The sequence below is a fragment of the Malus domestica genome, chromosome 14 (assembly GCF_042453785.1).
Source record: "Malus domestica chromosome 14, GDT2T_hap1".
In the NCBI taxonomy this organism is placed as follows: domain Eukaryota; kingdom Viridiplantae; phylum Streptophyta; class Magnoliopsida; order Rosales; family Rosaceae; genus Malus; species Malus domestica.
The window spans coordinates 18065295-18081210 of record NC_091674.1 but is presented as its reverse complement, the minus strand read 5'-3'; the positions used below and the strand labels follow the sequence as shown (position 1 = coordinate 18081210).

At 38.1% G+C, this 15916-nt stretch overlaps 2 protein-coding genes across 5 annotated transcripts; one reads left to right on the top strand and one right to left on the bottom strand.

The window, feature by feature from the left end:
* Positions 1-3691: 3691 nt before the first annotated feature.
* LOC103411627 (uncharacterized) lies at positions 3692-9251 on the bottom strand. 4 transcript variants are annotated; one of them, XM_008350257.4, is made up of 7 exons: positions 8807-9251; positions 8173-8484; positions 6584-6739; positions 6105-6445; positions 5231-5759; positions 5005-5043; positions 3692-4463 (listed from the first exon to the last, which is right to left on the bottom strand). In XM_008350257.4, exons 1-7 carry the CDS (start codon positions 8985-8987, stop codon positions 3943-3945), a joined length of 2079 nt encoding a protein of 692 aa, XP_008348479.1. In that variant the 5' UTR covers positions 8988-9251; the 3' UTR covers positions 3692-3942. The 4 variants fall into 4 exon arrangements, with proteins under 4 accessions (XP_008348479.1, XP_008348491.1, XP_008348485.1 ...); XM_008350269.4 differs by having other exon boundaries at positions 8173-8457; positions 8807-9235; XM_008350263.4 differs by having other exon boundaries at positions 5231-5753; positions 8807-9234.
* Positions 9252-11284: 2033 nt separating this feature from the next.
* On the top strand, positions 11285-15553 carry LOC103411647 (serine/threonine-protein phosphatase PP1-like). Its single transcript, XM_008350279.4, has 4 exons — positions 11285-11806; positions 13274-13833; positions 14520-14729; positions 15219-15553. The coding sequence occupies exons 1-4, from the start codon at positions 11629-11631 to the stop codon at positions 15228-15230; spliced, it is 960 nt and encodes a 319-aa protein (XP_008348501.2). The 5' UTR covers positions 11285-11628; the 3' UTR covers positions 15231-15553.
* The last annotated feature ends 363 nt before the right edge of the window (positions 15554-15916 follow it).

Sequence of the window (15916 nt, the reverse complement as noted above, 5' to 3'; positions counted from 1 at the left end):
CAAAGTTGAGACACGTGAAGCTTGCAGCTCCCACTACATCGCTTTGACCAAGAAGGGTAAAAGAATAGCAAAGAAACAACACTAACAAAGTTTAGACACATAAATTTTGAAGGTCTAGCTACCATATTATTACCCACAAGGGTAAAGGAACAGTACCACTGCTGGATAATTGGAAAGTCCTGGTGTGTCAACCTCTGTGCTTCGTGGCAAGGTAGACTAGCAAACATACCCAACCTTTACTCACATTCGAGAAAACACTCCCAACAAGATTACTTGCTCCAAAATCGAAGAGGCACCGCCCTCGGAATCTCGAGAGCCAGACTCCCAACATGATTACTTTCTCAAAAATCGAAGAGAGGGTAAAGGAACAGTACCACTGCTGGATAATTGGAAAGTCCCTGTGTGTCAACCTATGTGCTTCGTCGCAAGGTAGACTAGCAAACATGCCCAACCTTTACTCACATTCGAGAAAACACTCCCAACAAGATTGTTTGCTCCAAAATCGAAGAGGCACCGCCCTCCGAATCTCGAGAGCCAGACTCCCAACATGATTACTTTCTCAAAAATCGAAGAGAGGGTAAAGGAACAGTACCACTGCTGGATAATTGGAAAGTCCCTGTGTGTCAACCTCTGTGCTTCGTGGCAAGGTAGACTAGCAAACATGCCCAACCTTTACTCACATTCGAGAAAACACTCCCAACAAGATTGCTTGCTCCAAAATCGAAGAGGCACCGCCCTCCGAATCTCGAGAGCCAGACTCTCAACATGATTACTTTCTCAAAAATCGAAGAGACACCGCTCCCCGAATCTCGAGAGCCAGACCCCCAGCAGGATTGCTTTCTCAAAAATCGAAGAGGCATCGTTCTCCGAATCTCGAGAGCCAGATCCCCGACAAGATTGCTTGTTCGAAAACCAAAGAAGAACCACTTTCCCAACTTCAAGAGCTGGATCTCCTTGGATAAAGCTTGTCTGTAATCTTCACACGCAACATTAGCTTTCCAGATACCATATACCACTTTTTCAAAGTGCTCTGACAGAGTTAAAACATGTGAAGTTGGCAGCTCCCACTACCGTGCTATGACCAAGCAGGGTAAAGGAATAACATTATTACTTGATGTTAGGGAGACTCCTATATATGTCGACCTCCATCCCCAACGGACAGGCAGACCTGCAAAAATGCTCAACCCTTCCTCTTATCTGAGAGGGCACTCCCAACGAAGTCTTTCGAAATATTCAGCTTTCTTTCCCCCCGATAATACCTCTGTAAACAAGCTATACTAGAGCAAGAATATCTCATATCATCAGGGTTAAAAGCAAGAGTATCCCATATCATGCTTTTTCCCTGTCTTTTCCTTTGGCCTTGTTCTTACCTGCAAGACAATGAGAAAGAGAGCAATCAGTCAGCACTTGAAATCAAGCTTCCAGCCAGGAACTGACTGCCTGGAACCCCTTACCTGATTACTTACCTGGCATTGCTCTCGAGTACTCATCTTCAACATCTTATGCTTCCAGGGAAGATACCGCATCTGCCTGAGGAACAGATAGGGCAAGTGAGAAGGATACAAGGAAGCATGTGGAGACAAGCGTAACAGCACACGTGCCGATACATCCACTACTCTGTCAAAAGCAAACGTATCCCATATCAGCAGGGTCGAACGTACTCTAGATTTGATGGACTTGTTTTGACCCTCAAATTCTTCAGTCGGCCTTATACTCTAGAGGAAACCAGAAAACCCTCCAGCCGAGTTCAAGAATAAGCCTGTGGAAAGTTACTTCTTCAAAAGCAAAAGTATCCCATATCATCTCTTCTCATTTTTCTTCTCTTTATCCTTCATGCTGCCTGCAAGATAGGGAGAAGTTGAATAATCAGCCGGAGCTCTGATTGCTTACCTTGTCTATCACCTCTTTCAGCAGATCCCCTAGCTCGGCGACTTGGGGGACTCCTACTACATGGTTTGTATCGCGCTTGACCAAGCCTGAAAGTACAAGTAAGCTTCAAGTGAAATTGATACATTACCTTGTGCATCTCCACCAATTACAGATACCATCCCTGGATTGAGAAATAGTACTTCCAGAGAATATGCCACATCTACCTATGAGACAGATAAGGCAAGTCAAGACGATACCACACTCCGGTACTTAGAAGTTTCGTGGTTACGAGATCATTCTCCCACAATATTTCCTAATGTCATTTGTACTAAATCATTCACTTGTACTCACTAAAGGAGAGCTAGAACCGATGTACTTGTGTAAACCCTTCACAATTAATGAGAACTCCTCTATTCCGTGGACGTAGCCAATCTGGGTGAACCACGTACATCTTGTGTTTGCTTTCCTATCTCTATCCATCTATATACTTATCCACACTAATGATCGGAGCAATCTAGCGAAAATTACAAAAAGTGACCGTTTTCGCTACCTAGGATCTATCTTGCAAGAGAACGGAGAATTAGATGGAGATCTCAACCATAGAATACAAGCTGGATGGATGAAGTGTAAGAGTGCATCCGGCGTGTTGTGTGACCGTCGTAGGCCATTGAAGCTCAAGGAAAAATTTTATAGGACGGCAATAAGGCCAGCAATGTTGTATGGCACAGAATGTTGGGCGGTGAAACATCAACACGTACACAAAATGGGTGTAGCGGAGATGAGGATGCTTCGTGGGATGTATGGGCACACGAGAAAGGATAAGATTGGGAATGAGGATATCCGAAGTAAAGTAGGAGTAGCCAAAATTGAAGGAAATATGAGAGAAAATCGGTTCCGATGGTTTGGACATGTGCAAAGAAGGCCTACTGACGCTCCGGTTCGAAAATGTGACTACGGGACAGAGGTTCAGGGCCGAAGGGGTAGAGGAAGACCTAGAAAAACTTTGGAAGAGACCCTAAGAAAAGACTTGAGTACTTGGATCTAACGGAGGACATGACACAAAACCGAGCGCAATGGCGTTCTAGGATTCATATAGCCGACCCCACTTAGTGGGAAAAGGCTTTGTTGTTGTTGTTGTTTGTTGTTGTTGTTGTTGTCAGTTTTATTTTTATCATTAATATTAGTTTTTTGTTCTTTCAAATATCATTAATATTAGTTAAAATCCACATAAGTATCCATGTCATTTAATGAATTGATAAGAACCTTTGGATGTTATAAAATCTAAATGCTAAAAAATATTTGTAAAACTATTTATCCCTTGATCCTATATATACACACACCTATCTTCTTCCATTTGTTAAACCTGTAAAAACCAACCCTAGAAATACCTTGTCTTCCGCTAATGATCAAAATCTTTTCTTTAATAAAGATAGAGAAATTATAAGGTTGTACAGAGTGTTAAGAAAGAAATAGGAGGGTTTTATTTGGTCGGGTTTGGCTGTCACTTCTCTGTTATATTTTATAAAATAAAAAATAAAAAAAAATATTCCAGTTAATCATACCCAGTAACAAAGATTATATATCAAACAAATCTAACAAACTTTTTCGATCACATCTCACAAAACCTTAAAATTACTGGTGATGGGGTATGTGTTTATTTTTCTATTTTTTGTTTTAGTTTTGAATAATCTTTTTAGCTAGGTTTTTATGTTAACATTCTAAAACTTTTAATCTCTAGCAAATGGCAAGTTTTGAATGGATTGTAATGTCACTCAGCATAATCCAGTGGCAAGCCAAGCCCCACATAAGTTTCTCTCCGCTCTCACAAAATCTAACATCGAATTAAAACTTGTCACTTAATACTACAGTCTAGCGGTATTCTTTGTTACAACATGAAATTCCTATTCATCCTCCTCCTAAAACTAAACCCTAGCAACCTTTCCCTATTCCACCTAGGGCATGATATGTACAAATCAACTATTTCCAATAAATCCCCAGAGACATCAGGTTAAATGACGAACCTTGTCAGTACTCAGTAGGAATAAATCTTAAACCTGATTGCGACGATACTCATCAGTCTAGCCGGTCCCTTCCTCGGTTCCATTCCGTTACCAATAACTTTCTTTGCTTCGCTTGTCTGTTTGAAGTCTTTTCTGGAACCCGAGCTGGTGGTGGCATCATAAAGGAATGCTTTACTACATCCGCTGTTGAATGTCTAATATCCACAATTGACTCCTTAATTGATCTGCTAGGTGATGACCTACTTGATCTGGGCGTAGACCAATTTGTTGGTCCTTTCCTTACAGAAGTAAAATTATTGAAATCCCTTTTATCATCATTCAAAGAGAACTTGGGCTTCTTTGGGGGCAGCATCCGATCCACGCTTCTCCCAGGATTGTCGGACCCAGATACTGCAACTGATGTTCCAAACGCTTCTTCAGGTTTCTCAATTGATTTCAACTTCCGAGCTTTCATGGCTTTTTGTGAAGGCTTCTTTGGCCACCTTATGATTCCATCTGGATTTTTCCTTGAGGGACGAGTTGCCATGTCACAAAGTGTTCGAGCAGCACTTAATACTTTTGAACAATGCTCATCTGAACAAACAAAAAGCATCTCACTCAGAAAAGCACAAAAGCAAAGCTGCAGAAGCAGAAAATAGAAATGAAGTGCACGCAGAGTAAGATACAGCTAAAATCTTTTATAAGCCAAGAATGATAAAATACATAATTGTGCAATTGATGGGCCTCACATTCAGTTCCTATTTCCTAACGAGGCTATAGCCTATCAGATTTATTTACTTTTCCATTTCAAGCATATATTATGCACTGTTTGGCACATCTCATGAAGATTAATTGGGAAAATATCAGCCAAAGAGCTAATCTAAGACTCAGCTAGATCGTGTAATACTACAAGGACGGGATATCTACTCAGTTTGCTCCTGTGACTTGGTATAACCCAAGGTAGGCCTCTTGGGAATGAGTTTTAGTGCCAATATGCAATATGCAATTGTCATTCTTTGTCATCTTCCTCGATACCTCCTTTATGCATATCACCCCACCACCCCAAGCCCCAAACACATGCATTACACCATACAAACAAGAAGCATAAAGAGAGGCTACAAAGAGGAAGCTGTACCGTTACAATCTCCCGACTGCTTCAGCTTGCCTCCAGATTCTGCATTTCCAACAGAACAAAAATTTATAAAAGGCAATGTCCCAAGTAGTGGGACTGATAACATTTCCAAAATTTTTAGAAGGATGGTAAATATTTCCAGCAACCAATGTAACATATTGAAGTTTTAGTATATAACTCAAACTCATGCCGGCATTCCGTTTAGAGAAACAAAAAGTAAATAAATTACCTTGCGGAATGTAGGAATCTTTCGAACATGTTGCGTTAGATAATGAATCTTGTTGACACTGAGGAAGACTAACAGATATGGATGGGCAAACTTTATCGTGGGAACCAGCCACTTTTAGCCTTGCAGAAGGAACTAGACTTTGATTATAGCTGAGTGACTCCAAGTCTGTCAAATTACTAGTGGCAACCCACAATGAACTAAGAATATTCCTCTCTATTCTTAGCCATCGGCCTTGGCATGTCCCCCTGCTTGTGGACTGTTTGGCCGCATCGGAACTGGTTCTACAGTGCCCATTAGAAGTATGTGACCATGAAAAAGGAGGCAAGCTTGCTCGGCGAGATATTTGTCTGCCTGAACATGGATCAGGAGTATTTTTTGAAGATGAAGCAGGTTTTGCTGCATCCAAAAGCAAAGATTCCAAATCCTTGGGTGGAGGAAGGGCCAAGCGTTCCAAGACATACTTAGGTTCACACAATGGCAAATCAAGGGGATTAGCAGGAGTGTCAGGCTTTCTATGTGAATCCTGTACCTACAAAAAAGAAACGTACATCATCAATCATTAGTAGTTTCATCACTAATAATATGATTGCAATAAACTCTAGCAGCTGGACAACAGAATTAAAATCCTTGTGAGTGGAGCCTAATACTAATAACTAAAATGTGCAAATGCTCACACAAGGAACCCAAACTACAGTTAGGTCCAGCAGCATATCTATGCTGGATTCACAAGACCAATCCAAATAACTATTACCCTGAAGAATACCTTTTGCATGATTTGCCACATAATCCTTAAACTTCTAGTTTAATCAAACAGGTTAAAAAATGAAAGTTTTCTCCAGGGCTAATATATCTTCCATTACCACTGATCACTGACCTCATTACATGAAGACATATCTGTGATGAATGGCTCTCCTTTATCACTATCGACACCAGAAGCTACAACAGAAGTTGTGCATAACGGCCATGGCAACATTATCTTGTCGGGATTGCTGTCTACTTCAGCATTAAGTTGGGGCTGAACAGACCTCGGTTGCTGGAGGGTAGAACAAGCCTTTTTAACTGCATGCAGAAAACTATCGTTTACATTTGCTGGTTTCTTCCCCTTTCCCCTGCCTAAGCTAGGACACTTGTATGTCCCATCAAGGAGCTCATTCAGTGGCACATCATCTACCAGCTGTGTAACATCGTGATTATCTGACTTAAGGCCATGTACTCCTGACATTCATTTAAATTACAATTTAATTTTTGCCCAGTATGCACATTGATAGTCTGGTAATAATGGAACAAATACACTCCTTTAAGGAGGTCATGATACATTGAAGGAAGGAATTTGCCTTTCGTGGAATGTCATACCATAAAAGTTGTTTCCACCAGCGGCTGAACTGAAGCTTGCCAAACCCGGCTTTACAGAGAAGGAATCGTGTTTAGTCTTTGCAGGAAGTTTGAGATTTCTCTTTTCACCTCGCTTGCTTGTAGAGTTGTTCTTTTGTTTCACCAATTGAGTCTTATCTGGAATGTATAACACAGAAAGGCACAGAATAGCTCTCAGCAGAAACACTTAAAATCCATGAAAAGGAAAATCCTACACATTTAATGGGACACGCAGTGTGGTTAAGTATAGCATTATGGCCATAGAAAATCAAAGCATGCATTTTGGAGACAGCACTTGCAAGTTAATGTTTAAAATTTCCAACCACTCAAATAAAATTAACAGTTAACTTAATATAAAAGAAGAAAAGTCCTGCAAGATACAATGGACACGTCAAACGCCCAAAGGCCTCATTTGGGAGGATTAGAAGGAGATTTGACATGAAGGAAACTTATTTCATTTGTTCCTTCAACGTACCATGAATATATTGGGTTGTCCATCACAATCCAAAGCCAGTGACTAAATGAGGCCTAAAGAAACTAGTGGGGCATAATTTTTTTACTCTCAAAGAAGGAGAACTAGTACATCAATTGAACTTTAAGGAATAAAAGAATTTGCAGAAAGAAGATTATGGACCCAGCAGATGTAATTCCACAGCATTCTAAAATGCTTGAAAAAGTCTCAGACAACATTGCATCCTCAGTCATCGGAGGGAAATATCGTAATTTCTATTCCTTCGATTACCTTTTAAAGTTCCATTGCGAAGGTTCAAAAGTTAAAAATGCTTCAGTTCAGCTATTGAACAAACGTCAAAATGATCCATGTGCTAAATAACCGCTAATGTTTAACAACATTTTTATATAGGAAAAAATGCCTATACGTCCAGAGCATGTATATAATTGGTAATCAAAATATCACACACCTACGAGCTTACATGGGAAACTGACAAAAGGTTTGGTTAATAATAATAAGAATAATAATAATAATAATAATAATAATTATATATATATATATATATATATATATATATATATATATATTGTTGACTGTAAATATTTTGAGTGGGTTTGGACAGTTTTAGTATTGGAATATTATCCTCATGCAATATTTTCATTCCAGAATCTCCGTTACTTATGCTTCACTAAGAAAAATATTTACTTCCAATCAACTGCAATTAATCCATAATACTCTGATGTTAAGCAACAGACTGACAATAGCTAGATGATGTTGATGTGGCCAACAGAAGTAAGAGCTGTCCGGGAATCTTAATTTTCCCCAACATCAAGAATTGTGACAATAAAGTGGACTTTCCAGCCAAGAAAATTTTACATTCGCCGCATTAAACAACTCCAGAGAAAATAAAAAACACAATAGGCGAAAAATTACTAATCTAACATTTAAGCGACTAATAAATACAGACCAATTAAAATTGCACATGTGAAGAGACCACAGATGGCATCTGCCATCTTAAAAGACCTTCCCGGGTCAGTTTTTTGAATTTGGAACCTGATGATAATAAACAAGCATTTACGTCAAATAACTAATTCACAGCTCCAAAAGAAACATATATTACCTGATGAACCACACTTTATAAGTAAAGATCCAAGCTTATATGACATATCCTTTATCCCGTCAACTTCAACAAGGCTCGTTGGATCTTCAAATCGAGCAACACGTCGTCTCTTAGATAAACCACCCAATTTTGACAACTTTCCTGGTTTCCGTTCTAACTGTACGCTATCAGCACCAGTATCCAACAGAAAACCATTTTTTCCCCTGCCATGTAGATGCCTGGACAATTCTTCACTCCGATTGCTGCCCCGGCACATCATATCACCGAGCTTAGTTGGTTCATTCTCTGAAGTACTAACCGCATTCGTTAACTCTGAGAACATAACCATTCCCCAGTACATAAAATTACGAAACTTTTCAGTAACAAAACGATATACACAACCAAATGAAGAAATCCTGGAAAGAAAACTAGACTAAAAGTAAAACTACAAATATTGGAGCAAGTAACAAATAAACAAGGAAAATCAAAGGAAATGCTTAAATTGGGAAATATAATGAGCTGCGATTCCGAAAACTAACAACCATAGCAAACCTCAAAACTTAAATTTGTGAATATACAACTAAAAGCAAGAGAGAAACATAAAACCCACAATTCAAATGTCAAATAAAACTAAGAAAACAGGCCAAGAAACCACCTTTATCCCTCAACGATGAGCTGCAAGCCTCGGTGTATGAGGTAACTCGGACCGAAACGCGGTCCGAATCACAAGGTTCTAGCTCCTTGACTGTAACCCCAGCTCTCACAAGCGCCTCCACACCCAAAAACTTCGGCACGGTGGCTACATCCACGGGAAAACTCAAGTCCACCGCTTCCATCGCCAAAACACTCAACCGATAAATTTACAACACTCAGCCGATAAATTCACAGAAGGAGTCGCCGAACACCGCCCTGCGATCCATAACGAGGAGGAATCAGCTAAAGTGATCTGGGAAGGACCATTTGGGCGAATTTTCTCGGGAAAATGTGCAGGAAATTGTGGATTTGGTGCGAGAAAGTGAGAGAAAGAGAGAGAAAATTGGGGACGTTGCGGCGAAATGGGGGTTTCTAGGCTAGGGCAAGAACAGGAAAGGGTGAAGAAAGAGAAGTATTTATAGTTTTCGGGAAAGGGTGAGGTGTGTTTGGTAACGGGAAGTAAAAGGGGAATATTCCGGTGAGGCTACCGTCGGGCAACCACTTTTGCTCATCACCATAATTATGATGTATGTTTATTATACGTCTCATCATATGACATGTATCTTTTCAGCTAATTATGATTAATTTTAACGAAAACTAATGAAAATGGTTTGAAAACTTTGAGTTTTAATGATAAGGACAAAATAAAGAGCGAAGTGAATAGTAACAAGTTTGATTTTTTAGTGTAAAAATATGGTTTTTCCTTAAAGTGAACAGTACTGTGAACTTTTCGTTAAAACTCACTTAATTTTAATCTTAAAAATTTATTTTCTAATTTTGATAAAAAAAAAATTAACCATAGTTAATTAGAAGAATACGCATTAGATAATGAGATGTATGATGAACATAAGTGATGAGAAAAAATGCACACGCATCGATGGTGATTCAAAACACTTGTTTTTGTTTTCCCTTTCTGTTATTATAAAAATATCGATGTACTAAAAAAAACACATGTTTTTTGTTGGGTATGGGGTTATTTTTATGACGTGGCATTATCCAATCCAAATTACATGAGAAAATTGGGGATTGCTTGCGGTGGCATGTCCAAAGGGAGCACCAATGGGAGAGAAGCATGTGTAGTGTTGGGTGGTAAGTCAAGTCAAGTGGAAAATGGAAAAGGAAAAGCAAAAAGTCTGATGAAATTCCATTTTAAGCTCATTTTTTCTTTTCTTATTCAAATTGTGCTATTTTAATTTTTGAAACTCAATTTTCGTTTTATTTTTTATTTTTTGAAACTTTATCATTAAATCTGTTAATTTTTTACGTGGCATGAATGAACAAATTTACTATTAAAAATTTGACAACCATTAAAAGAAGCAAATGTAATTCCTCCCTTACTAATACTCACTAACATTATACAGTATCGAAAAATAAAATTCATCTTAACTATCACTCTAGTGTGACACCCAATATCCCGACAAAACTCTATTTTCATCTTATTCATATTTTTCTACTTCTATCTTCTTTACGATGTTCACTCATCGGGTTGAGATTGTAGTTAAGCTACAACCACACTCTTCTCAAACTTTAAAATATATAACGAAGAATAAAAATGAACTAAAGAGCCTACAACTTTATTATTGTTCCCCGAATACGGCAACCATGCAAAAGGAAAAGGAAAGTCAATCATTGAGCAAGTGAAATATAAACAAAAAACAAATGTTGTCACATTAGTTGGAATTTTAAGATTTGAAATATAAGTCATTATTATTCAATGTGCATGCATCATTTTGTAGAAGAAAATTACATTAGCATGTCACGCAAATAGGAGGATAACGTAATCGGAAATCGAATGTCTTACTAATTCCAGCCATGTGACATATTTCTTCACATATTTAATGGTGTAAATATTTACGAAAATTGCATATATAGTGGGTGAAAAATCGAATATACCATTTTGTTGAGTTAATTCTCTAGATCATAATTAGCAAGAAAATTCAAATAAGATCGAAATATAGGAAACAAAAAATTCTTGGCATTACGAATTCGAGTCTCATAATTGTAACCAAATCACAATTCATAAACATAATAATCTTTCTATATAATTTATGGCATCACATTAGAAGTGGTTAAAAATATTTATCATAACAGACCACATTCTTGAATTTTGATTTCTTTATGACTCGCAACAGATAATTAAATTTGCGGTTTTAAGGATGCAATGAATAAGAAGCTAATGGTAAAATTTGTTAGATCCTTCTCAAATATCACTAGTATGAAAAAATAAAATAGGCAAGTGACATTTACCACAGTAGTGAAAACAGTTGAGTTCTTGCATGACGGTGTGAGTTCAAATATCATCAGTGGCTAATCTAACATCTAATTTAATCTAACAAAATATACCGTTTAATAAAAAAATAAAAAAAATAGATGTATGAAATTTCAAAAATCCACCAAACTAAGCAAAAATAAAATAATAATAAAATACCCGCCATGTCCTCCCCCAACCCCAACTCGGACTCACTTTTCAATTCTCTCCTCTCTCTCTCTCTCTCTCTCTCTCTCTCTCTCCTCTCTGCGTCATTTTACCAGCCGAAAATGGCCTCCACGCACACCTCCACCACATCTTCTCCAACATGTAAATCCCTAGATATTATTTCCCAAAATCTCTCCTTGTGATTTCGACACTCTTCTTTTTCTTCTGATTCTCTCTCTCGGATCTCCTCTCAATTTTCACCTCACCCAAGAGCTAGGGTTTTGGTATTCTGGGTTCGTTTGCTTTATTGGGTTTTTTTTTTTTTTTTCTGGGTGCGATTTGTGGGTGGGTAGAGAAGACTTGCTGTGATGGACGAGAGTATTGTCGACGATCTTATACGAAAGCTTGTGGCTGCGAAGAATGGCCGGACCACCAAACAGGTGCAACTGACGGAAGCTGAAATACGGCAGCTTTGCTCTGCCTCCAAGGAAATCTTTCTCAGTCAGCCGAATCTTCTGGAGCTTGAAGCTCCAATTAAGATTTGTGGTAAAGGACTAGGGTTTTTAATTGATATGTGGATTGAAAGTTTTGGTTTTTCGCTTCGGATGAACTGAAAAGTTGCTTCTTTGACTTTGTTTGCATGTTTATGTGTTGAATTTGGACTTGATTGTGTGAAAGAGTAATGTGGGTAATTTGCAAATATAAAAAGAGTTTGATGGTTGGAAATTGGAATTTTGTATGTCTGGTTTGTGTAATTTGTTGGAAAGAAAATGAGTTTATTTTTTCGGTTTATGGTTCATTTGATTAGAGCAGAAGGGGCAATTACCAGTAAAAGGGTTACTATATCCATATGTATTAATCTGTTAGCTTTATGGGTGAAATTTCACACACACACACACACACATATATATATATATATATTGCAAAGTGGAAAGTATGATTTAGCACATTTTGGATTATTACTGGTTTTTTCTTGTGAAGTAAAGTTGAGGGTCAGAGGATTTAATGTAGCTTTTCATTAGAAAATTTTACGACTTTGGCAGGGGTATGTGACAAAACTTTTGAGCATTGCGCCATGAGGTTTCGTATGAGCCTTTCAGTAATTCGTTAGCTTGTCCCTTGTCTTTTGTTTTGGCATGGTTGCCTGTTGGTGCGTTAAATATGCTTCTTACTCTGAAGAATAGTTCTTAGGTCATCCAGGACTAGTGTCTATGATGTGGCTGTATTGTGCTTTTTTTTCAACTTTTAGATTAGACAGGCATCGATTTTTGCGTCTCTAGTTCCATATGTGCTTTGTGTAAGTAGGCATTCTCTGAAGTTGGATTTGGTGGATAGCCATTGAAGTTCGTCATTGTGACGAATGAGAGTACCCTTTTTTGAGGTGGAGATTGACTCATGAATGTAGTCAAAATTTGATGCCCCCCCCCCTTCCTGCGGGTAAATGTGGAAAGTTGATGTTACCATGCATTAGCCGTTATATTTGATCCTCATTTATTACACTGGCATATACAACTTGAATGTCGGCTAAATTTTCTTGTGTTTTTCTAGTATGCCAGTCTTGTAGTGTTACGTGTCACTCGAATTGTTATAGCACACAAAATAGCACATATAGCTTCTATTTATTGGATGCAGAGGGCAAGCATAGCTTTTGGGCTCCACTTTTTTGTTTATTAGGTTCCTTTCACTTTCCACCATTTAGCGCCATGACTTGTTAAGGAATTTCAGTGAAGTAATTTTATACTCATGACCACCAACCTTTATTTGGTTTGCATTCTCATCTTCACTCTTGTCTTTATGAAATGGAAGCAAATTCGTTTCTGTTGATCACGGTAAAAGGATCTTGTTTTAAATAAATATGAAAGACCGATTTCAAATTGAATCTACAATGTAGATGTATGTTAGTCTTTTTTTATTTATATTTATTTTTTTATAATGGTTTCCTAAATTAAAAACATGTGAAATTTCTGTTGATTACTAAGATGACAACGCTCATCTTCCCTCTTTGTTTCCCAGGAGATGTTCACGGTCAGTTTTCAGATCTTTTGCGACTGTTTGAGTATGGTGGGTACCCACCAGAAGCCAATTATTTATTCCTAGGAGACTATGTTGATCGTGGTAAGCAGAGCATAGAGACAATATGCCTTCTCCTTGCATACAAGATCAAATACAAGGAGAACTTTTTTCTCCTCAGAGGCAACCATGAATGCGCTTCCATCAACCGCATCTATGGATTCTATGATGAGTGCAAGAGAAGATTTAATGTTCGTATTTGGAAGACATTTACTGACTGCTTCAACTGTCTTCCTGTTGCTGCTCTTATTGATGAGAAGATCCTTTGCATGCATGGCGGTCTATCTCCTGATTTGAAACACTTAGATGAGATCAGGAATATTGCACGGCCAGTGGATGTGCCAGATCAGGGCCTTCTCTGTGATCTATTATGGGCTGATCCTGATAAAGATGTTGAAGGTTGGGGAGAGAATGATCGTGGCGTGTCATATACATTTGGGGCTGACAAGGTTGCTGAGTTTCTCCAGAAACATGACCTAGATCTTATTTGCCGCGCTCATCAGGTGCTATGAAGTTATTTTCTCTCTTTTTGTTTTTTTTTATACTGAACTGGACCTGCATGCTCATGTATACACAAAGTCTGGGAACTTAAATATTTGGCCTCATGTGATGCATCTTCAAATAATCACTTTTATTGTACAGTTAAACTTGTCATGACAGTAATATGGATGATAATTTTGAAGTAACTTTATTTAAAATTTCATCTTTCGAATTTGGTGAACATGTAAAAGCACATGGAGTAAGTTATAATTTGAGATTCTGTGTGTGTTTGCATGATTTATCTGTTTTTATGGGTTGATTTCCACTCCTTGTCATATTCATTCCACTACTCATCATCTACTTTGTCATTGTGGCATGTCCATTGGGTTGTTACCCTAATGATGTATTGGTATCGAATGCTAGTATGCCATGTGCTGTGTTGAGATTCTGGGCACAGGTATAAATTTTTCAATAAATAGGTGCACACTTGAAAAATTTATTCACAGGAGGACTTCTTGTGTTTCACCTGTTCCGTCACGTACACATTTAATTGATTGGATACTCTCTTTCAATTGATGCTGGAGTGAAATTCTTTATATGATTAGTTGTGAACATGTTTTTGCCTGGTCTGAGATGCAAACTGAATTTTATTAGTAGTCTCTCAATGTTTGTCCATTTCTTATTAAATTTCTTGGGTTTCATTTATCAGGTTGTGGAAGATGGATATGAGTTTTTTGGAAAAAGGAAGCTGGTTACCATATTTTCAGCTCCAAATTACTGTGGGGAGTTTGATAATGCTGGTGCCATGATGAGTGTAGATGATACATTGACATGTTCCTTCCAGATTTTGAAAGCCTCTGAGAAGAAGGGGAAGCTTGGGATAAACAACATGTTAAGACCAGGAACTCCTCCTCACAAGGTACATAAATTTAGAAATAAGAATTACTTCCAAAAAGCAATAGGGGAAAAACTGCTATAAGTTTTGGGAATTGCCACACCATTTTTCTCTTCCTACATGCCTCTCTTTGTTTCTGGCCTACGGATTGAATTAATTAAACAGAAACAATGGACAGAATTAGACGGGGGTATGTTGGGGAAGAAAAAGGGTGTGCGGTTATCATTCCCTAAGTTTTTAATGTTTCGTGGAGAGTTAATCGTGATTGTATTAATAGCTACGAAACTTTGATGAATCAAATGTAAGAAGTATCTTACCTGGCATCCTTGGATACTTACAGTAGGTCAAATAGTAGTGAATGGAAGCCTAAAGTAATTGGCGATGTGAATTAGTTGTTATGGGGAAATCTGTAAGTTAATTCATCGATTGGTGACCTTGGAGTTTATCCAAGTTTATCAACTGCGTTTTCTCTGAAACCAACGATGTATAACTGCATACTTTTCTCTCTCGCAGGGTAAGGGCTGAACGATTGCAGAAGCTTTACCTGTAACTTCTGAGAACTCCTTCTGGATCATCCTGTGCTGCTTGGCTTTCTCTTGACTGCAAGTTTTGATTATTCACCTCTGCCTTCTTTTATGCCGTATGGAAGTATGAAGCTGAAAATTTACTTCTACAGTGGCAAAAGAGCCATTAGTGTATCACTATTAGTGCAACTTTTTTTTTCCCAAAAACAAAAAAAGAAGTGAAACTATCTGTATAATTGAAATTTCGGCTCCATTGTGTTGAATTGTAGAAGTTTTTGTTTCATGGCAAAAACCTAAATTTTCTGTTGCTTGCAACTGACCTTACCATTTCCCGGTAATTCAGCCGGGAGTGTGTTGCTCTCCTTTACCATCATTTTGGCGCTCTGTGTAAGTTTCTCACTTCATAACATTGCATTATTTGATTGGGACGCCTCATGGCAGTGAACTTTTATTATAATAGAAGTGTGGTCATTCCGAGATAGTCCGGTGCAACAAACGCACCCTTACAATAGGAGTGTGGTTATTGAAAATCATGAAGTCGTTGATCAGATTTGGACTTCTTGTTCGGTTTTTCGTGTAACCTCAATGAAGAATGAGAAAATCGTTTGTTCAATGTGTTGCAAAGGTTTTCTTATGCAATGAATTGTGAATGAATGAATGAATGTGAAGTTTGGGTGGGTTTTATAT

What these genes read in the sequence shown, in the direction of transcription:
- LOC103411627 (XM_008350257.4), bottom strand. Translation starts at nt 8,987, where the DNA reads ATGGAAGCGGTGGACTTGAGTTTTCCCGTGGATGTAGCCACCGTGCCG. An exon ending in TGGTGGAAACAACTTTTATG is followed by an intron (nt 6,446 to 6,583) that starts GTATGACATTCC and finishes AATGAATGTCAG; the next exon opens with GAGTACATGGCCTTAAGTCA. An exon ending in AGATTCCTACATTCCGCAAG is followed by an intron (nt 5,044 to 5,230) that starts GTAATTTATTTA and finishes TTGGAAATGCAG; the next exon opens with AATCTGGAGGCAAGCTGAAG.
- LOC103411647 (XM_008350279.4), top strand. Translation starts at nt 11,629, where the DNA reads ATGGACGAGAGTATTGTCGACGATCTTATACGAAAGCTTGTGGCTGCG. An exon ending in AGCTCCAATTAAGATTTGTG is followed by an intron (nt 11,807 to 13,273) that starts GTAAAGGACTAG and finishes TTTGTTTCCCAG; the next exon opens with GAGATGTTCACGGTCAGTTT. An exon ending in TTATTTGCCGCGCTCATCAG is followed by an intron (nt 13,834 to 14,519) that starts GTGCTATGAAGT and finishes TTCATTTATCAG; the next exon opens with GTTGTGGAAGATGGATATGA.